Below are 23,362 nucleotides of genomic sequence, written 5' to 3'. Positions count from 1 at the left end.
GAGGATGAAGTTAAGTCATAAACTTTTTATTAGTTTTATTCGTTTTCTTTTTCCTTGTTTGTTTATACAGAGTGCTAAGTTGCTATCAGGTTAAAATAATGAGTTATAAGATAGTATTGCAAGACTCATGGTAACTACAAACCTAAAAATATACAATGAACACACAAAAAATAAAAAAGCAAGAAACTAAATCATGTCACCAGAGAAAATCACCTTCACTAAAGGAAGACAGGAAGGAAAGAAGGAAGAGAAGACCACAAAACAACCAGAAAATAAATAACAAAATGGCAGGAGTAAGTTCTTACTTATCAATAATAATATTTAATGTAAATGGACTAACCTCTCCAATCAAAAGACATAGAGTGGCTAAATTGAAAAAACAAAACCCATTGATCTCTTGCCTACAAAAAACACACTTCACATATAAAGACACACATAGACTGAAAATAAAGGGATGGAAAAAGATATTCCATGTCAATGGAAACCAAAAAAGAGCAGGAGTATTGACATTTATGTCAGAAAAAACAGATTTCATGAAAAAAACTAAGAGACAAAGGTCATTATATAATGATAATGAGGTTAATTCAGGATTCCATTCCAAGATGGCCAAATAGGAACAGCTCTGGTATGCAGCTCCCAGCATGATCGACACAGATTTCTGCATTTCCAACTGAGGTACCTGGTTCATCTCATTGGGACTGGTTGGACAGTGGGTGCAGCCCACGGAGGGTGAGCCGAAGCAGGTCAGGGCATCACCTCACCCAAAAAGCACAAGGGGTCAGGGGATTTCCCTTTCCTAGCCAAGGGAAGCCATGACAGACAGTACCTGGAAAAACGGGACACTCCCGCCCAACTACTCTGCTTTTCCAACAGTCTTAGCAAACAGCACACCAGGAGATTGTGTCCCATGCCTGGCTTGGCAGGTCCCACACTGACAGAGCCTTGATCACTGCTGGCGCAGCACCTTGAGATCAAACTGCAAGGCATCAGCCTGGCAGGGGAAGGGGCATCCACCATTGCTGAGGCTTCAGTAGGTAAACACAGCAGCCGGGAAACTAAAACTCGGTAGAGCCCACCACAGCTCAGCAAGGCCGGCTGCCTCTGTAGACTCCACCTCTGGGGTCAGGGCATAGCTGAACAAAAGGCAGCAGAAACTTCTGCACACTTAAACATGTCTGACAGCTCTGAAGAGAGCAGTGGTTCTCCCAGCACAGTGATTGAGCTTGGAGAAAGGACAGACTGCCTCCTCAAGTGGGTCCCTGACCCCCGTGTAGCTTAAATGGGAGACACCTCCCAGTAGGGGCCAACTGACATCTCATACAGGCAGGTGCCCCTCTGGGATGAAGTTTCCAGAGGAAGGATCAGGCAGCAATATTTGCTGTTCTGCAGCCTCTGCTGCTGATACGCAGGCAAACAGGGTCTGGAGTGAACCTCCAGCAAACTCCAACAGACCTGCAGCTGAGGGACCTGACTGGTAGAAGGAAAACTAACAAACAGAAAGGAAGAGCATCAATATCAACAGAAAGGGCATCCACACCAAAATCCCATCTGCAGGTCACCAACATCAAAGACCAAAGGTAGATAAAACCACAAAGATGGGGAGAAACCAGAGCAGAAAAGCTGAAAATTCTAAAAACCAGAGTGCTCCTCCTCCAAAGGATCACAGCTCCTTGCCAGCAATAGAATAAAGCTGGACGGAGAATGACTTTGACGAGCTGACAGAAGTAGGCTTCAGAAGGTCAGTAATAACAAACTTCTCCAAGCTAAAGGAGGATGTTCGAACCCATCGTAAGGAAGCTAAAAACCTTGAAAAAAAATATTAGATGAATGGCTAACTAGAATAAACAGTGTAGAGAAGACCTTCAATGACCTGATGGAGCTGAAAACCATGGCACGAGAACTACATGAAGCATGCACAAGCTTCGATAGCCAATCCGATCAAGTGGAAGAAAGGGTATCAGTGATTGAAGATCAAATTAATTAAATAAAGTGAGAAAACAAGGTTAGAGAAAAAAGAGTGAAAAGGAATGAACAAAGCCTCCAAGAAATATGGGACTATGTGAAAAGATCCAACCTACGATTGATTGGTGCACCTGAAAGTGATGGGGAGACAGGAACCAAGTTGGAAAACACACTTCAGGATATCACCCAGGCAAACTTCCCCAACCTAGCAAGGCAGGCCAACATTCAAATTCAGGAAATATGGAAAACACTACTAAGATACTCCTCAAGAAGAACAACCCCAAGACACATAATCGTCAGATTCTCCAAGGTTGAAACAAAGGAAAACATGTTAAAGGCAGACAGAAAAAAAGGACAGGTTACCCACAAACGGAAGCCCATCAGACTAACAATGGATCTCTCTATGAAAACTCTACAAGCCAGAAGAGAGTGGGGGCCAATATTCAACATTCTTAAAAAAAATAATTTTCAACCCAGAATTTCATATCCAGCCAAAAAAAGCTTCATAAGCAAAAAAAATAATAATAAAAAATTAAAAAAATTAAATCCTTTCCAGACAAGCAAATGCTGAGGGATTTTGTCACCACTGGGCCTGCCTTACAAGAGCTCCTGAAGGAAACACTAAATATGGAAAGGAAAAACCGGTACCAGCTGCAAAAACACACCAAAATATAAAGACCAACAACACTATGAGGAAACTGCATCAACTAATGAGCAAAATAACCAGATAGCATCAGGTTGACAGGATCAAATTCACACATAACAGTATTAACCTTAAATGGAAATGGTCTAAATGCCCCAATTAAAAGACACAGACTAGCCAGGCACAGTGGCTCACGCCTGTAATCCCAGCACTTTGGGAGGCTGAGGCGGGTGGATCACGAGGTGAGGAGTTCAAGACCAGCTGGGCCAACAGAGTGAAACCCAGTCTCTACTAAAAATACAAAAAATTAGCTGGACGTGGTGGCATGCGTCTGTAATCCCAGCTACTTGGGAGGTTGAGGCAGGAGGATCCCTTGAACCTGGGAGGCAGAGGTTGCAGTGAGCTGAGATCAACCCACTGCACTCCAGCCTGGGCAACAAAGCAAGACTTAGTCTCAAAAAAAAAGACACATACTGGCAAATTGGATAAAGAGTCAAGACCCATCACTGTGCTGTATTCAGGAGATCCATCTCACATGCCAAGACACACATAAACTCAAAATAAAGGGACGGAGGATTATTTACCAAGCAAATGGAAAGCAAAAAAAAGCAGAGGTTGCAATCCTAGTCTCCAATAAAACAGACTTTAAACCAACAAAGGTCAAAAAAGACAAAGAAGGGCATTACATAATGGTAAAGGGATCAATGCAACAAGAAGAGCTAAGTATCCTAAATATATATGCACCCAATGCAGGAGCACCCAGATTCATAAAGCAAGTTCTTAGAGACCTACAAAGAGACGTAGACTCCTACACAATAATAGTGGGAGACTTTAACACCCCACTGTCACTATTAGACAGATCAACGAGACAGAAAATTAACAAGGATATTCAGGACTTGAACTCAACTCTAGACCAAGTGGACCTAATAGACATCTACAGAACACTCCACCCCAAATCAACAGAATATACATTCTTCTCAGCACCGAATCCAGCAGCACATTAAAAAGCCTTATCCACCACGATCAAGTCAGCTTCATCCCAGGGATGCAAGGCTGGTTCAACATATGCAAATCAATAAACATAATCCATCACACAAACAGAACCAACGACAAAAAGCACATGATTATCTCAATAGATGCAGAAAAGGCCTTTGATAAAATTCAACATCCCTTCATGCTAAAAACTCTCAATAAACTAGGTATTGATGGAACATATCTCAAAATAATAAGAGCTATTTATGAAAACCCACAGCCAATATCATACTGAATGGGCATAAGCTGGAAGTATTCCCTTTGAAAACTGGCACAAGACAAGGATGCCCTCTCTCACCACTCCTATTCAACATAGTATTGGAAGTTTTGACTGGGGCAATGAGGCAAGAAAAAGAAGTAAGTGGTATTCAAATAGGAAGAGAGGAAGCTAAATTGTCTCTGTTTGCAGATGACATGATTGTATATTTAGACAACCCCATCGTCTCAGCCCAAAACTCCTTAAGCTGATAAGCAACTTCAGCAAATTATCAGGATATAAAATCAACGTGCAAAACTCACAAGCATTCCTATATACCAATAATAGACAAGCAGAGAACCAAATCATGAGTGAAATCCCATTCACAATTGCTACAAAGAGAATAAAATACCTAGGAATACAACTTACAAGGAATGTAAAGGATCTCTTCAAGCAGAACTACAAACCACTGCTCAAGGAAATAAGCGAGGACACAAGCAAAATGGAAAAAAATTCTATGCTCATGGATAGGAAGAATAAATATCATGAAAACGGTCATACTGCCAAAAGTAATTTATAGATTCAATGCTATTCCTATTAAGCTACTACTGACTTTCTTTGCAGAATTAGAAAAAAACTACTTTAAATTTCATGTGGCACCAAAAAAGAGCCCGTGTAGCCAAGACAATCCTAAGCAAAAAGAACAAAGCTGGAGGTATCACACTACCTGACTTCAAACTATACTACAAGATTACAGTAACCAAAACAGCATGGTACTAGTACCAAAACAGATATATATACCAATGGAACAGAACAGAGGCTTCAGAAATAACACCACACATCTACAACCATCTGATCTTCAACAAACTTGACAAAAGCAAGCAATGGGGAAAGGATTCCCTATTTAATAAATGGTGCTGGGAAAACTGGCTAGCCATACACAGAAAACAGAAACTGGATCCCTTCCTTACACCTTGTACAAAAATTAACTCAAGATGGATTAAAGACTTAAATGTAAAACCTAAAACCATAAAAGCCCTAGAAGAAAACCTAGGCAATACCACTCAGGACATGGACACGGGCAAAGACATCATGACTAAAACACAAAAGGCAATAGCAACAAAAGCCAAAATTGACAAATTGGATCTAATTAAACTAAAGAGTTTCTGCACAGCCAAAGAAACTATCATCAGAGTGAACAGGCAACCTACAGAATGGGAGAAAATTTTTGCAATCTATCCATACGACAAAGGTCTAATATCCAGAATCTACAATGTGGACCTGAAACAAATTTACAAGAAAAAAACAACCCCATCAAAAAGTGGGCAAATGATATAAACAGACACTTCTCAAAAGAAGACATTTATGCGGCCAAGAAACATATGAAAAAAAGTTCATCATCACTGGTCATTAGAGAAATACAAATGAAAACCACAATGAGATACCACCTCATGCCAGTTAGAATGGCGATTATTAAAAAGTCAGGAAACAACAGATGCTGGAGAGGATGCAGAGAAATAGGTACACTTTTACACTGTTCGTGGGAGTGTAAATTAGATCAACCATTGTGGAAGACAATGTGTCAATTCCTCAAGGATCTAGAACCAGAAATACCATTTGACCCAACAATCCCATTACTGATTATACACCCAAAGGATTATAAATCATGCTACTATAAAGCCACAGGCACATGTATGTTTACTGCAGCACCATTTACAATAGCAAAAACTTGGAACCAACCCAAATGCCCATCAATGATAGAATGGATAAAGAAAATGTAGCACATCTATGCCATGGAATACTATGCAACTATAAAACAGAATGAGTTCATGTCCTTCGCAGGGACATGGATGAAGCTGGAAACTATCACTGTCAGCAAAGTAATACAGGAACAGAAAACCAAACACCACATGTTCTCACTCATAAGTGGGAGTTGAACAATGAGAACACATGGCCACAGGGAGGGGAACATCACACACCAGGGCCCGTCAGGTGGTGGAAGCCAAAGGGAGGGAAAGCCTTAGGACAAATATCTAATGCATGCTTAAAACCTAGATGATGGGTTGATAGGTGCAGTGAAACCACCATGGCACAAGTATACCTATGTAACAAACGTGTATGTTCTACACATGTATCCCAAAACTTAAAGTTAAAAAATATAATAAATAAACACTAATGAAATAAATTAAAGAGGACACCAAAAAATGAAAAATTATTCCATGTTCATGGGTTGGAAGAATCAACATTGTTAAAATGTCCATACTACCCAAAGTAGTCTACAGATTCAATGTAATTCCTATCAAAATACCAATGACATTCTTCACAGAAATAGAAAAAAAAATCCTAAAATTTATATGGGGCTTCAAAAGGCCCAGAATAGCCAAAGCTATCCTAAGCAAAAAGAACAAAACTGGAGGAATCACATTACCTGACTTCAAATTATACTACAGAGCTATAGTAACCAAAACAGCATAGTACTCACATAAAATAAGCCATATAGACTATGGAACAGAATAGAGAACCCAGAAACAAATCCACACACCTACAGTGTACTCACTTTTGTAAAGGTGCTAAGAACATACACTGGATTCAATAAACGGTGCAGAGAAAAGTGAATATCCACATGCACATATCTCTCTCCATATACAAAAGTCCAATCGAAATGTATTAAAGACTTAAATCTAAGACTTCAAACTGTTAAACTACTACAAGAAAACATTGGGGAAAATCTCTAGGACATTGTCTGGGCAGAAATCTCTTGAGCGATACCCCAGAAGCACAGGCAACCAAAACAAAAATGGACTAATGGGACCACATCAAGTTAAAAAGCTTCTGCAAAGCAAAGGAAATAATCAACAGAGCGAAGAGACAACCCACAGAATGGGAGAAAATATTTGCAAACTACCCATCTGACCAGGGATTAATAACCAGAAGATATAAGGAGCTTAAACAACTCTACGGGAAAAAAAGTCTAATAATCTGATCAATAAATGGGCAAAAGATTTGAATAGACATTTCTCAAAAGAAGACATACAAATGACAAACAGGCATATGAAAAGCTGCTCAATATCATTGATCATCAGAGAAATGCAAATCAAAATCACAATGAGGTATCATCTTACCCCAGTTAAAATGGCTTATATCCAAAAGACAGGCAATAACAAATGCTGGTGAGGGTGTGAAGAAAAGGGAACCTTCATACACTGTTGGTGGAAATGTAAATTAGTACAACAACTATGGAGAACAATTTAGGGGATCTTCAAACATCTAAAAATTGGGCCGGGCACAGTAGTTCATGCCTGTAATCCCAGCACTTTGGGAGACCGAGGCGAGCGGATCATGAGGTCAGGAGATCAAGACCAACCTGGCCAACATGGTGAAACCCCATCTCTACTAAAATACAAAATATTAGCCAGGCGTGGTGGCGTGCACCTGTAGTCCCAGCTACTCGGGAAGCTGAGGCAGGGGAATCGCTTGAACCCGGGAGGCAGAGGTTGCAGTGAGCCGAGATTGTGCCACTGCACTCCAGCCTGGAGACAGAGCAAGACTCCTCCTAAAAGAAAAAGAGAGAGAGAGAGAGAGAGAGAGAGAGAGAGAGACAGAGACAGAGAGGGAAAGGGAGAAAGAGAGAGAGAAAGAAAGAGAGAGAGAGAAAGGAAGGAAGGAAGGAAGGAAGGAAGGAAGGAAGGAAGGAAGGAAGGAAGGAAGGAAGGAAGGAAGGAAGGAAAGAAGGAAAGAAGGAAAGAAGGAAAGAAGGAAAGAAGGAAAGAAGGAAAGAAGGAAAGAAGGAAAGAAGGAAAGAAGGAAAGAAAGAAAGAAAGAAAGAAAGAAAGAAAGAAAGAAAGAAAGAAAGAAAGAAAGAAAGAAAGAGAGAGAGAAAAGGAAAATGTGGTACCTATACACAATGGAGTACTACTATTTGGCCATAATAAAGAATAAAATCCAGGCCGGGCACGGTGGCTCACACCAGTAATCCCAGCACTTTGGAAGTCCAAGGCGAGAGGATCACGAGGTCAGGAGATCGAGACCATCCTGGCTAATATGGTGAAACCCCATTTCTACTAAAAATACAAAAAAAAATAGCCAGGCGTGGTGGCGGCTGCCTGTAGTCCCAGTTACTCAGGAGGCTGAAGCAGGAGAATGGCGTGAACCTGGGAGGCAGCGCTTGCAGCGAGCCAGAATCACACCACTGCACTCCAGCCTGGGTGACTAAGCAAGACTCTGTCTCAAAAAAAAAAAAAAAAAAAGAATAAGAAAAAAGAATAAGATCCAGTCACTTGCAACAATATGGATGGAACTGGAGATCATTATGTTAAATGAAATAAGCCAAGCACAGAAAGACAAACATTGTACGGTCTCACTTATTTGTGGGATCTAAAAATCAAAACAATTGAACTCATGGACATAGAGAGTAGAGGAATGGTTACCAGAGGCTGAGAAGGGTAGTGGGAGCTGGGGGGAAAGTGGGGATGGTTAATGGGTACAAAAAATATATAAAAAATGAATAAGACCTATTATTTGATACAACAATAGGGTGACTATAGTCAATAATAACTTAATTGTATATTTTTAAATAACTTAAGGTCAGGCGTGTAATTCCGGCACTTTGGGAGGCCGAAAAGTGACTGCCTGAGCTCAGGAATTCAAGAACATCCTGGAAAACATAGAGAAACCCTGTCTCTACAAAAAAAAATACAAAAATTAGCTGTGCATGGTGGCAAACACTTATAGTTCCAGCTACATGGGAGGATGAAGTGGGAGGATCGCTTGACCCTGGGAGGTGGAGGTTGCAGTGAACTGAGATCACACCACTGCACTCCAGCCTGGGAAATGGAGCTAGGCCCTGTTTCAAAAAATAAAATAAAATAACTTTAAAAAGTGTAATTGGATTGTTTATAATTCAAAGGATAAATGCTTGCGGGAATGGATACCCCATTCTCCATAATGTGCTTATTTCACATTGCATCCCTGTATCAAAACATCTCATGTACCGCATAAATACATAAGCCTACTATGTGCCCATGAAAATTAAAAAGAAAAAAAATGGGCCAGGTGTGGTGGCTCACGCCTGTGATTCCAGCACTTTGGGAGGCCTAGGCCGGTGGATCACTTGAGGTCAGGAATTCAAGACTAGCCTGGCCAACATGGTGAAATCCCATCTCTACTGAAAATACAAAAAAACTAGCCAGGAGTGATGGTGCATGCATGTAATCCCAGTTACTCGGGAGGCTGAGACAGGAGAATCACTTGAACCCAGGAGGCAGAGCAGTGAGCTGAAATCGTGCCAGTGCACTCCAGCCTGGGTGACAGAGAGAGACTCCATCTCAAATCTAAAAAAAGAAAAAAGAAAAAGAAAATGTGCTACATATATATACACAATGGAATACTCTTCAACCATAAAAAAGAATGAGATCCTGTCATTTGCAGCAACATGAATGGAACCGGAGGTCATCATGTTAAGTGAAATAAGCCAGGCACAGAACACAAATTGTGCATATTCTCACTTATTTGTGAGTTAAAAATTAAAACAACTGAACTCATGGAGATAGAGCGCAGAATGAGGCTGGGAGAGGTTGTTGCGGGAGACGGGTAGGAGAGGAAGGGAAAATGGCTAATGGGTACAAAAAAATAGAATGACTAAGATCTAGTATTTGATAGCATAAAAGAATGACTATAGGCAATAACAATTTAATCGTACACTTGAAAATAACTAAAAGAGTATAATCAGATTGTTTGTAATACAAAGAATAAATGTTTGAGGTGATGGATACCTCATTTACCCTGGTATAATTATTACACATTTTATGTTTTTATCAAAATATCCCATGCACGCCATAAATATATACACTTACTATGTATCCACTAACAATTAACCAGCAATTAAAAATATATATACATAGGCCAAATGCAGTGGCTCACATCTATGATCCCAGCACTTTGGGAGGCCGAGGCAGGCGATCACTTGAGGTCAGGAGTTCAAGACCAGCCTGGCCACCGTGGTGAAACCCCATCTCTACTAAAAATACAAAAAAAAAAATAGCCAGATGTGGTGCCGTGCACCTGCAGTCCCAGCTACTCAGGAGGCTGAGGCAAAAGGATCGCTTGAACCCAAGAAGCAGTGAGCCGAAATCATGACACTGCACTCGAGCCTGGGCAACAGAGTAAGACTCCATCTCAAAAATATATATATGTGTGTGTTACTATCCTTGTGGGCAATATGAATGAAATAGACAAGAGTTGGCCGGGCACGATGGCTCATGCCTGTAATCCCAACACTTTGGGAGGCCGAGGCGGGCAGATCACGAGGTCAGGAGTTCAAAACCAGCTTGGCCAATATGGTGAAACCCCGTCTCTACTAAAAATACAAAAATTATCTGGGCATAGTGGCGTGCACCTGTAGTCCCAGCTACTTGGGAGGCTGAAGCAGAAGAATTGCTTGAGCCCAGGAGGCGGAGGTTGCAGTGAGCCAAGATCATGCCACTGCACTCCAGTCTGGGCGACAGACAGAGACTCTATTTCAAAAAAAAAAAAAAAAAAAGGAAAGAAAACAAAAGAAATAGACAAGAGTTATTTTATTCATTCATTCAATAAAACTGTAATGATAACCAAGTATGTTGTTAAGCACCAAAGATATGACATGAACAAGACACAGTCTCATACATGATTGATCAACAAACTTTTTAAAGTTCTAAATCACCTTAAAATTCCAGTAACACACTCTAATTTTACAAATGATTAAAATAAAGCATGGAGAAGTTAACTAACTTGGCCAAGATCAAAGCTATTAGCAACTCAGCCCTGAACAGAATCCAAGGAAACCGCACTCTTTCTGCTTTGGCTGATGTCTACATGTCTCCTTGTAAAATTTAGTTCAACAAACATTGCTCAAATGCCTGGTATCTTGCTAGGAATATAAAGATAAGTGAAGCCGTCTATGCCATCATGAGGATTACACTACCAAAGGTAATTAAATTCTAAAAATTATAGTAGTAATCAGTCATGAGATCAAAGTTGGATGAAGGGAAAAAATTAAAAATAAATAAAAATTTAAAAATTATAATATAATGTAATAAGTGCTGTAAGTGGGAGACGCTACAAGAATGTAAAAGGATTGCACAAATGCCCATTTGAGGGATGGAATATAGGAATAGCAGGATAGGCTTCACTGAAGTGTTACTTGAGGTGGGGCTGAAGGATGAGTTAGAGATTTCCAGGCAGATACTGAGGGAAAAGAACACGCCAGAGGGCAAAGCACAGAGGTGTGAAAAAGCACATTGAATTCAAACAGGCATAAGTAGTTATGTATGGCTGGAGAAAACACCATTAGAAAGGTATGTAGGGGCCAGAACTTGGAAGACACTGTATGGCATACTAAGAAAGTTCAATTCTGTGGGTCACTCAATGTCTTTATTTCATAAACTGTATTTTTTTTTTTTTTTTGAGACGGAGTCTCACTCTGTTGCCCAGGCTGGAGTGCAGTGGTGCAATCTCAGCTCACTGCAAGCTCCGCCTCCCAGGTTTACACCATTCTCCTGCCTCAGCCTCCCGAGTAGCTGGGACTACAGGCACCCGCCAGCACACCCGGCTAATATTTTGTATTTTTAGTAGAGACGGGGTTTCACTGTGTTAGCAAGGATGGTCTCGATCTCCTGACCTCATGATCTGCCCGCCTCGGCCTCCCAAAGTGCTAGGATTACAGGCGTGAGTCACCACGCCCAGCCATAAACTGTATTATTCCCCCTAACAGGTGCATACCAGGTGGCATCAGTGATTATCTCAATGAGATTTCTGTACAGGCTGTATAATAAGTGTGCTCATGATTCTAAACTATGTGGCCCTCTCTTGGGATATTTCCTAATAACTCTATCATTCTTAATCTGAGGATCCCATTGTTGTATTTAAAGGAAAAGATAGTTCAGGGAAGATTCCAAATAAAGTCCTTTGAGATTCAGTGAAAACCAATTATCTTGAGTGAGTTTTCCTACTAAACTTTTTAGTCTAGATCTGCACTGTCTAATACGGTAGAAATATGTGGCTACTGAGCACTTAAAACGTGGCTAGTCCAAATTAAGATGTGCTTTAATTGTAAAATACACATGGGTTTCGAAGACTTAGTTTAAAATAAGAATGCAAAATATCTCAGCAATTTTGTATACTGATTATATGCTGGAACAAAAATGTATGAATATGCTGGGCCATAGCATTAAAATTATTATTATATTAAAAATTAATTTCACCTATTTATTTTTACTTTTTAAACGTGATTACTAGAAAATTTTAAGTTACATTTCTAACTCACATTATATTTCTACTGGACAGGGCTGGTATTGAGTATACATTGGAACTATATTCTGAAGACTTGATGAAACAAATTAGCTAATGTCTACCTCCCTAACAATCAACATAAATATAATAGAAAAAGAAAATATAGAGGCTGGGCACTGTGGCTCGAGCACACCTGTAATCCCAGCACCTCCTGTAATCCAGAGGCCGAGGCAGGCGGATCACTTGAGCTCAGGAGTTCAAGACCAGCCTGGGCAACATGGCAAAACCCAGTCTCTACAAAACATACAAATATTAGCCAGGCGTGGTGGTGCATACCTATATGTTTATGCCACTGCACTGCAGCCTGGGTGACAAAGCGAGGTCCTGTATTAAAAAAAAAAAAAAAAAAAAAAAAGGACCAGGTATGGTGGCTCATGCCTCTAATCTCAGCATTTTTGGGAGGCTGAGGCAGGCGGCTCACCTGAAATCAGGAGTTTCACCATGTTGGCCAGAACAGCCTGGCCAGCATGGTGAAACTCCGTCTCTACTAAAAATATTTTTTAAAAAATTAGCCAGGAGTGGTGGCGCATGCCTGTAATCCCAGCTATTTGGGAGGCTGAGGCAGGGGAATCGCTTGCACCTTGGAGGCGGAAGTTGCAATGAGCCAAGATGGTGCAACTGCACTCCAACAGAGTGAGGCAACAGAGTGAGGCTCTGTCTCAAAACAAACAAACAAAAAATTAATTAATTAAAATAAAAACACAAAAATTAGCCAGGTGTGATGGTGGGTGCCTGTAATCCCAGCTACTTGGGAGGCAAAGGCAGAAGAACTGCTTGAACCTGGGAGGTGGAGGTTGCAGTGAGCAACCTGCACTCCAGCCTGGGTGACAGAGGGAGACTCTATCTCAAAAAAAAAGAAGAAAATTTAAAATTTTCTTGAAAGAAATGATAATAGGCCGGGCGCGGTGGCTCAAGCCTGTAATCCCAGCACTTTGGGAGGCCGAGCTGGGTGGATCACGAGGTCAGGAGATTGAGACCATCCTGGCTAACATGGTGAAACCCCGTCTCTACTAAAAATACAAAAAACTAGCCGGGCGAGGTGGCGGGCGCCTGTAGTCCCAGCTACTTGGAGGCTGAGGCAGGAGAATGGGGTAAACCCGGGAGGCGGAGCTTGCAGTGAGCCGAGATCGCGCCACTGCACTCCAGCCTGGGTGACACAGCGAGACTCCATCTCAAAAAAAAAAAAAAAAAAGAAAGAAAGAAAGAAATGATAATGGAAACACAACATACCAAAACATATGGGATACAGCAAAAGCACTACTCAGAGTGAAGTTTATCACTATGAGTGCCTACATCAAAAAAGAGGAAGAACTCCAAATAACTTAATGATGATTCTTAACTAGAAAAGCAAAGGCAAACCAAACCCAAAGTTAATTGAAGAAAAGAAATAATAAAGATCAGAATAGAAATAAATGAAATTGAAATGAAAAAATATATATATATAAAAGATCAATGAAGGCCAGTGGTGGTGACTCATGCCTATAATCCCAGCAGTTTGGGAGGCTGAGGTGGGTGGATCACTTGAGGCCAGGAGTTCAAGAGCAGCCTGGCCATCACAGCAAAACCCCGTCTCTACTAAAAATACAGAAATTAGCCTGGTATGCCTGCAGTCATAGCTACTAGGGAGGCCGAAGCACAAGAGTCGCTTGTGCCTGGGAGGTGGAGGTTGCAGTGAGCTGAGATTATGCCATTGCACTCCAGCCTGGGCAATGGAGTGAGACTCTGCCTCAAAAAAAGAAAGAAATCTAGAAAAAAAGGCTGGGTACAGTGGCTCACACCTGTAATCCCAGCACTTTGGGAGGCCAGGGCAGGTGAATCACCTGAGGTCAGGAGCTCAAGACCAGCCTGGGCAACATGGTGAAACACAGACTCTACTAAAAATACAAAAATTAGCCAGGTGTGATGGCAGGTGCCTCTAATCCCAGCTACTTGGGAGGCTGAGGCAGGAGAATCGCTTGAGCCCGGGAGGTGGAGGTTGCAGTGAGCCCAGATCGTGCAACTGAACTCCAGCCTGGGCAACAGAGTGAGACTCTGTCTCAAAAAAAAGTTAATAAAGTGTGTGTGTGTGTGTGTGTGTGTGTGTGTGTGTGTGTATAAAGGAGAATGAGAATTTGTCTCCAAACTTATCATAGGAAAAGGAGTTCCAAAGTGTGATAAACAGTTGTCATTCTTTAAGAAAAATTAACCCTAATGTTGAGGACAACTAAGCTAAATTATCTCAGTGCCAATATTCTTTCAACATCCTTCAGCTTCTTTTTGCTATTTCCCATGTTAAGCCGTCTTCTGTTTTGGATGTGCCTTCCGTTTGTCAAGATGAAGAAATTTTTCTGAATCAGGTGGCACGGCTTAGGAAACCGCCAAACCGGGTTGCTTAAATAAAAACCTGTTTTCCAGAAAGAAAATACTCTAGATAACCTATTGGAAGCTGGTTACAAAAGCTTTTTACATCCCAGAAATTTCCCACCTAGGTATTTCCCCCAAGAGAAATGAAAACCTAAGTCCATTTTCAAAAAGTATACATGTCAAGGTTGCAGTGAGCTATCGTTGTGACACTGCACTCCAGCCTGGGTGACAGAGCAAGACCCTGTCTCAAAAAAAAAAAAAAAAAAAAAAAGCCCTGTACATGAACATTCATATCAACTTGTTCATAGTAACCAAAACTGTGCATCAACTGAGGAATGGATAACAAATTGCAATATAATCATTCAGTGGAATACTACTAAACAGTAAAAGGGAATTAATTACTTGTATATGGAACAATATAAATGAATCTCAAAACAACTACGCTTAGTGAAAGATGCAATAGAAAAAAGGGTACTGCTAAGAGATGAAACCTAGACATTTCCTTTCCAGTAATGCAATACATCTCAACTCTTCACTCATGCTAGATTTGATTTTGTTTGTTTTGAGACAGGGCCTTGCTCTGTCAGCCAGGCTGGAGTGCAGTGGCGTGATCGTGGCTCACTGCAGCCTTGATCTCCCTGGTTCGGTCAATCCTCCAATCTCAGCCTCCTGAGGAGCTGGGAATACAGGTGCATACCACCTGGTTAATTTTTGTTTTTATTTTTAATAGAGATAGGATCTTGTTATGTTGCCCAGGCTGGTTTCAGGCTCCTGAGCTCAAGTGGCCCGCCCACCTTGGCCTCCCAAAGTGCTGGGATTACACGTGTGAGCCACCAGGCCCAGCCTCATGCTGTATTTGGAGACCGTGTTTGAAACCCCGGAGTAATGGACACAGATAAACTAGAGAATGAGCACATAAAAATACCATGGTAAGGAGACAACATTCAAGAACAAGGTCTTGGATCAGAGAATATTTGGCATGAAGATGTCTTTGCTGCAGTCTGAATGCTCATGGATCCCTGGCCCCAAATTCATATGTTGAGACCTAATCCTCAATGTGATGGTATTAAGAGGTGGAACCTCTGAGAGGTGATTAGGTCCACTCTCACGAATGGGATTTGTGCTCTTTTAAAAAATGCCTGAGGGAGCTTGTTTGCCCTCTTCCACTTTGTGAGGACACAGAAAGGATTGCCATCTAGCAAGAAGGCCCTCGCCAGAATCTGTTGGTGCCTTGATGATCTTGGACTTCCAAGCCTGCAGAACTGTGAGAAATAAATTTATGTTGCTTAAAAGCCAAAAAAAAAAAAAAAAAGGACAGAAAGAAAAAGAAAAAGAAAAAAGGGTATTTGGCCAGGCGTGGTGGCACATCCTGTAGTCCCGGCTACTCAGGAGGCTGAGGCATGAGAATCACTTGAACCTGGGAGGCAGAGACTGCAGGAAGCCAAGACTGCACCACTGTACTCCAGCCTGGGCGAAAGAGAGAGACTCTATCTCAAAAAATAAAGAAAAAGAAAAAGAGAAAAGGGTACACTGTATGATTTCATTTATAAACTAAACTACAGGTGATAGAAAACAGAACAGTGGTTGCCTAAGGTGGAGCATTAGGGATAGACTGAATGCAAAGTGGCATGATGAAATTTTCTAAGAAAATGAGCATGTTCAATTTCTTGATTGGAGTGGTGTTTAGAAGAGTTACATTTGCCAAAAAAAAAAAAAAGGCATCAACCTGCACGCTTAAAACGTGTGAATTTTACTGTATGTAAGTTACACTTCAATAAAGTTGATTTATCATAAAGAAAATGAAAGAAATGATTTATCATAAAGAAAATGAGGAAGGGAGGGAGGAAGGAAGGAGGAACAAAGGGAAGGAGGGAAGGGGAGAAAGAAAAGTGCTTTGGAGAGTAAATCCCTGGAGGCCATAGATCAGAAACAGGAGCACAGGGTGGTATCAAACTTTGTTCAACATGTAGAAGGCAGCCTCAAAGGTGAACAGAAGAGTTTGTAACAGAAATGGATATATGGTGAGCCCCAAGAGCTCTTCCAAAAGGAGAACCAGAAATTCTAAACCTAGGGATAATGCCCAGTATAGAACAAGAGATGGTTGTCAGACTTTGGAGACAAGCGCAAATCAGGCAGACTGCATAAGCATAACCAAAGCTTAATGGATTGATGTCAACTTGAAGTAAGGTTTGTAACAGCATAACATTCTGTCCTTGGCCCTGTTTTATTTAACAGTTTTGTAAATGATTTGGAAGAAGAAGCTGAGGAAAAATCACAAATAAGATAGATTATATAATAAGGAACAGAAATTAAATCTCCAGTAATAGCAATGGGATTAATGTAAGAAAAAAGTATAGTCCTGCAGGTAAGTCTTCAAAACTAACTGCACCAATCAAGATGTCACTTAACAGCAGCATATATTTTTAAAAGACTGAGACCAGGCATGGTGGCTCACGCCTATAATCCCAGCACTTTGGGAGGCGTAGGCAGGCAGATCGCTTGAGCTCAGGAGCTCAGGAGACCAGCCTGGGAAACATGGTGAAACCCTATCTCTACCAAAAATACAAAAATTAGTCAGGAATGGTGGCACATGCCTGTATTCCCTCAGGAAACTGAGGTGAGAGGACCACTTGAACCTAGGAGGATAGCGCCACTGCACTACAGCCTGGCAATAGAGTGAGACCTTGTCTAAATAAATAAATAAATATTTAAAAAAGACTGACGGGCTTTGGGGGACAGAGTTCAAAATGAATAACTAATGTGATATGAAAGAAAGAAAAAGCAAATTCAGTCTTAGTTATATTATTATCTAAAGAGAAAAATGATCAGTCCTAAATCTAAAGAGAAAGATTACAGGCGTGCATCACTTAAGGACAGGGATACATTCCGAGAAATGTGTGATTTGGTGATTTTTATCATTGTCCCAATGTCATAGAGCAGTGGTCCCCAACCTTCTTGGCACCAGGGACCGGTTTTGTGGAAGACAATTTTTCCACGGATGGTGGGGGGATGGTTTCAGGATGAAACTGTTCTACCTCAGATCATCAGGCATTAGTTAGATTTTCATAAGGAGCATGCAACCTAGATCCCTCATGTGGGCAGTTCGGGCTCCTATGAGAATTTAATGCTGCTGGCCACTGATCTGACAGGAGGCGGAGCTCAGGCGGTAATGCTTGCTGGCCCGGGGGCTCACCTCCTGCTGTGCAGCCAGGTTCCTAACAGGCCAGAGACAGGTAATGGTCCATGGCCCAGGGGTTGAGGACCCCTGTCATAGAGTATACTTACACAAGATGGTATAGCCTACTACACATCTAGGCTGTATGGGATAGCCTATTGCTTCTAGGCTACAAACCTATACCTCAAGTTACTGTACTGATTACTGCAGGCAACTGTAACACAATGATAAGTATTCGTGTATCTAAACATATCTAAACCTAGAAAAGGTAAGTAAAAATATGATATAAAAGACTAAAAATGCCTGGGTACGGTGGCTCACAACTGTAATCTTAGCACTTTGGGACACCGAGGAAGGAGGATCGCTTGAGCCCAGGAGTCCGAAACCAACCTGGGCAACATAGGGAGATCCCGTCTCCACAAAAAAATTAAAAATTATCTGGGCATGGTGGTGCATGCCTGTGATTCCCGGCTACTCAAGATGTTGAGGTGGGAGGATTACTTGGACCCAGGAGGTAGAAGCTGTGGTGAGCCATGATCACACCACTGCACTCTAGCCTGGGTGAGAGAATGAGACCCTGCCTCAAATAACAATAATAATAAATTTTTAAAAGATAAAAAAAAGGTACACCTGTATAGGGCACTTACCATGAGTGAAGCTTGCAGCACTGGAAGTTGCTCTGGGTGAGTCAGTGAGTGAGTGGTGAACATAAGTGAAGGCCTAGGACATTACTGTACACTATTGTAGACTTTATAAACTCTGTACACTTAGGCTATATGCAATTTATAAAATAATACGTTTATTTCTCCAATAATAAATTTACCTTAGCTTACTGTAACTTTTTTACTTTATAAGCGTTGTTTGCTTGTTTGTTTGTTTGTTTGAGATGGGGTCTCCCTCTGTCACCGGGGCTGGAATGCAGTGTGCAGTCTCAGCTCACTGCAACCTCTGCCTCCCAGGCTCAAGTGATCCTCCCACTTCAACCTACTGAGTAGCTGGGACCACAGAGTAGCTGGGACCACAGGCGCGTGCCACCAAGCCAGGATAATTTTTTGTATTTTTGGTAGAGACAGGGTTTCACCATGATTCCCAAGCCAGTCTCGAACTCCTGAGCTCAAGTGATCTGCCTGCCTCGGCTTCCTAAAGTACAAACTTTTTAATTATTTTTAACTTTTTGACTCTTTTGTAATAACACTTAGCTTAAAGCACAAACATTATACAGCTGTACAAATATATTTTCTTTCTTTATATCCCTATTCTATAAGCTTTTTTCTGTTAACATTATTAATTTTACTTTTTAAACTTTTTGTTAAAAACTAAGACACAAACACACACATTATTAGCCTAGGCCTACACAGGCTCAGGATTATCACTATCACTGTCTTCCACCTGCACATCTTGTCCCACTGGAAGTTCTTCAGGGGCAATAAAATGCATGGACCTGTCACCTGCTATGATAACAATGCCTTCTGGAATACCTCCTGAAGGAACTGCCTAAGGCCATTTTACAGTTAACTTTATTTTTTATAAATAGAAGGAGTACACTCTAAGATGATGATAAAAAATAGTATAAGATAGCATAGTATGGTATAGTGAATACATAAACCAGTAGCATAGTCATTTATTATCACCATCAAGTATTATGTACTGTATATAAATGTACGTGCTATAGTTTTAAACAACTGGCAGCACAGTAGAGTTGTTTACACCAGCATCACCACAAACACATGAAGAAAGCATTGCTCTACAACTTTATAACAGCTCCGACATCACTAGGTGACAGGAACTTTTCAGCTCCATTAAAATCTTCTGGGACCACTGTTGTATATGCTGTCCTTTGTTGACTGAAATGTCATTATGCAGCACATGACTGTATTTTATGCTGATCATATCAAACATAGAGAATTGTGTTCTATTCTGGGTACCACACTTTAAGAAATAATATGAAAAGAACAGAGCATGTTTAAAGGATAGCACACAAAATGATAACGGGACTAGAAACCAGGTAATATAAGGAATGTTTGAACAAACTGAGAATGCTCAATCTGAAGACACTTTCCGGGGTAAAAGATAAGTTATCTTCAAATAGTTGAAGATGACATGCAGAAAAGGAGTTACATTTATTTAGCCCCAATGGGTGTAATTATGTAGACACATTTCTATTCCTTCTCGGTCTTTAATTTTTTTTTTTTAAGACAGGATCTCACTCTGTCACCCAGGCTGGAGTATAATGGAGCAATCAAGGCTCACTGCTGCCTCCACCTCCTAGGCTCAAGCGATCCTCCCTCCTCTGGCTCCTGACACTAGTACAGGCATGCAACACCACACCCAGTTGTTTTTTTTGTTTTGTTTTGTTTTTAAATTTCTGCTAAACTCTCAGAAACACAGTGTTCGTTGTAGCATTGTTGTTTGTAAAAGCAAATATTTGAAACAATGTTTATGTCCAACAAAGGAGACCGAATGAATAAATTGTGGTACATTTACATTCAATGAAATAACTACTCATCAGCAGTGAAAATAAATGAACTAAAAATATTCATATGGGTAAATATTGAAAACACAGCCTGGCACAGTGGCTCACTCCTGTAATCCTAGCACTTTGGGAGGCCGAGGCAGGCGGATCACCTGAGGTCAGGAGTCCAAGACCAGCCTGGCCAATACGGTGAAATCCCGTTTCTACAAAAAATACAAAAAATTAGGCGGGCATGGTGGTGCGTGCCTGTAATCCCAGCTACTCAGGAGGCTGAGGCAGGAGAATCACTTGAACCTGGGAGGCAGAGGTTGCAGTGAGCCGTGGTCACACCATTGCACTCCAGCTTGGGCAGTAAAAGCAAAACTCCATCTCAAAAAAAAAAAAAAAAATATATATATATATATATATAAACACAATGCTGAGCAAAAAAAGGAAAAAAGAAGACAAGCTGCAGGAGAAAGAAATATAAAATAACTATTTATATAAAATTTAAAAAGAAAAATGGTACATGTAATCTTTTAGTGCTTTGAAATATCTGAAGCACATGGCAAACTTAAGATTTGACAGAACTCAGTGGTAGGTACACAGATGTTCATTATGTTATTTTGTATACTTTTCTGTGTGATTCAAATATTTATGTAAATACAAAGTATTAAATATTATCTACTTAGGAATCATAATCCTTATTCCATCTTTATACCTTTAAGATATTTTATCTTAATTTAAAACTTAAATAGTAGTGGGTTTTACTGTTATCGTTTTAAAATAACAAATATTGGCCTGGCATGGTGGCTCACACCTGTAATCCCAGCACTTTGGGAGGCCGAGGCAGGTGTATTAACTGAGGTCAGGAGTTTGAGACCAGCCTGACCTACATGGTGAAACCCTGTCTCTACTAAATACAAAAAAATTAGCCAGGCGTGGTGGTGCGCGCCTGTAGTCCCAGCTACTCGGGAGGCTGTGGCAGGAGAATCGCTTGAACTCAGGAGGCAGAGGTTGCAGTGAGCCGAAATGGCACTACTACACTCCAGCCTGGGTGACAAGAGCAAAACTCTCTCTCAAAACACAAACAAACCAAACAAACAAAAAACAAGTATTAACAAAATATTGACCTGAACTTTTTAAAATCATAGATTTGTAGCCACATTTCTTACCACCTATTTCATTATTATATAAATGTGAAGGTACCACAGGTCTCATTATTCCCCAGAAACAAAGAAAGTACTATAAACTCTCCTATATCTAGCACAGTTGAGGAATCTGGTGTTCTGATCAATCAAATTGTTTTTGTTTATTAAGAGTTCCCAAAAATAGCAAACACGGATTACCAATTTTCCAAAGAATTAAGACACAATAAAATGCACTTAAATCTAAAACTACACAGGATATAATTTATTTTTCACAGATGATTATGGAAAGGCACTCCAAGATCTTGCAGTAATTTTTTAAACTTATTTTTATTGCAATAGATTTATCTTTCAGATTAAACGTTTTATTTTGCATGTCATAAAAATCCTGAAAAAAAAAACAAGTTATGAATTATGAATTCTGTCTCCCTACACTAGTTCATGAAAAGGTTCCCAGTGTGTTAAAAATCGACATTGTTTCTGGTACATAAATGGGAAAACCTGGAGCTAAGGAGACTGCAAAAAGACAAAACTCAGAAACAAAATACTTAGATTTTTTTTTTTTTTTTTTTTGAGATGGAGTCTCACTCTGTCGCCCAGGCTGGAGTGCAGTGGTGCGATCTCTGCTCACTGCAAACTCCGCCTCCCAGGTTCAAGCCATTCTCCTGCCTCAGCCTCCTGAGTAGCTGGGATTTACCACGCCCGGTTAATTTTTGTATTTTTAGTAGAGACAGGGTTTCACCATGTTGGGTCAGGCTGGTCTCGAGCCCCTGACCTTGTGATCCACCCGCCTTGGCCTCCCAAAGTGCTGGGATTACAGGCGTGTGCCACCACGCCCGGCAATATTTAGATCTTAAATGAAGCAGCAGTTTGACATTATTTTGTACTACCACGTAAAGCTACGTACCTTTAAAGTCCATGTAAAGAAAATCATCTTTGTCCATTTTTAAATCTCGGGCTCAAGCCTATGAAATAACAACATATTTTTAATACTCTGTTTCATCCTCTAGTTTCTCAACAAATTTCTTTCCAGTGAAATGTTTCCCGTTACTTGTTATCCAAAGGCAGAAAAAAAGGCCGAGTAAAGTTAAAAGCCCATGAAAGGGCTTTTGTGAGGGGCAGGGCCAGGCTGCCAAGTTACATCAAAGGGACCTTTTCTTACCATAAGTCTGCCTGGCAACGGGGGAAGTGGAGCTGAGTGGTACCCTGTGATTGGTCTGGCTGGGTCTCGCTGCTTCTTCCTAATTGGTTCAAAATCCACATCCGCTACCAACCGCACATTCAAAGCATCCAATCACTCATGGTCCTTTTTCCCGCTCTATGAGAAAACTAGCACCTTCAGCATACTGCCCCCAACGGTCATCAACAGTCCCACTTCAGTGTAATTTAGGTCCTTCAGCATCTAAACAACAATAACTACTATCTCCGGTTTTCGGTGGCCCATCATTGCTCCCCATACTCCTCTATCCTCATCAAAAAACATTTTGTTGTCCCCAGCGGTCATCAACAGTCCCGCTTCAACGTATTTTAGGTCCTTTAGCATCTAAACTACAGTAACTACTATCTCCGGTGTTCAGTGGCCCACCACCGCTCCCCATACTCCTTCATCCTCGTCAAAAAACATTACGTTTGCCCTTCTTCGTTCGCCTTGAGAGTCACGAGCAGTTCGGTAGTACAAAGTCACTGCCTTAGGGCCACTCTAAAAAGTTTTGACCTAATGGCTATAATATATTCTTGCTAGTTATAAACTACCCAGCTAACTTACGCTTGAAGCCTATTCTACCCCTTCCTGCCCACTAAATCACTCACCTCAGCCGCAGCCACCAATGCCGCCCTGCTCTCTCCACAACCTCCGTCCACAGCGCACGAGGACGTTCAGAAAGCTCCGCCCCCTAGCGTCGTTAGCGGCGTCACCCTAGGCCACTAAAGCCACTCCCACTTGGCCTTTACCCTGTGTCACGGAGCGTAAGCCGTGCGACCCAAACTAGACCTTAGATCCTGGGGATGCAGTTCAGAGAGTCAGTCACTGGGTGAGTTCAGGATGAGAATCACTGAGAGTAAGCAAATATGATGTAGTACTGAAAGC

The 23,362-nt window shown here is 41.1% G+C and overlaps 1 protein-coding gene across 2 annotated transcripts in view; it reads right to left on the bottom strand.

The window, feature by feature from the left end:
- TEX11 (testis expressed 11) overlaps positions 1–23,143 on the bottom strand; it is a 348,904-nt gene extending 325,761 nt beyond the window's left edge. The window contains exons 1-2 of one of the 2 annotated variants that reach the window (XM_007992000.3): positions 23,086–23,143; positions 22,184–22,241 (exon numbers count right to left, since the gene is read on the bottom strand). In XM_007992000.3, the coding sequence (XP_007990191.1) occupies positions 22,184–22,220 (37 nt within the window). In that variant the 5' untranslated portion in view covers positions 22,221–22,241; positions 23,086–23,143. Of the gene's footprint in view, positions 1–10,227; positions 10,310–22,183; positions 22,242–23,085 lie in introns of those variants that run through there. The other variant, XM_037988900.2, reaches the window with a different exon arrangement.
- Positions 23,144–23,362: the final 219 nt, after the last annotated feature.

Source organism: Chlorocebus sabaeus, chromosome X, assembly GCF_047675955.1.
Source record: "Chlorocebus sabaeus isolate Y175 chromosome X, mChlSab1.0.hap1, whole genome shotgun sequence".
In the NCBI taxonomy this organism is placed as follows: Eukaryota; Metazoa; Chordata; class Mammalia; order Primates; family Cercopithecidae; genus Chlorocebus; species Chlorocebus sabaeus.
This window is presented reverse-complemented; position numbering and strand designations above follow the sequence as displayed.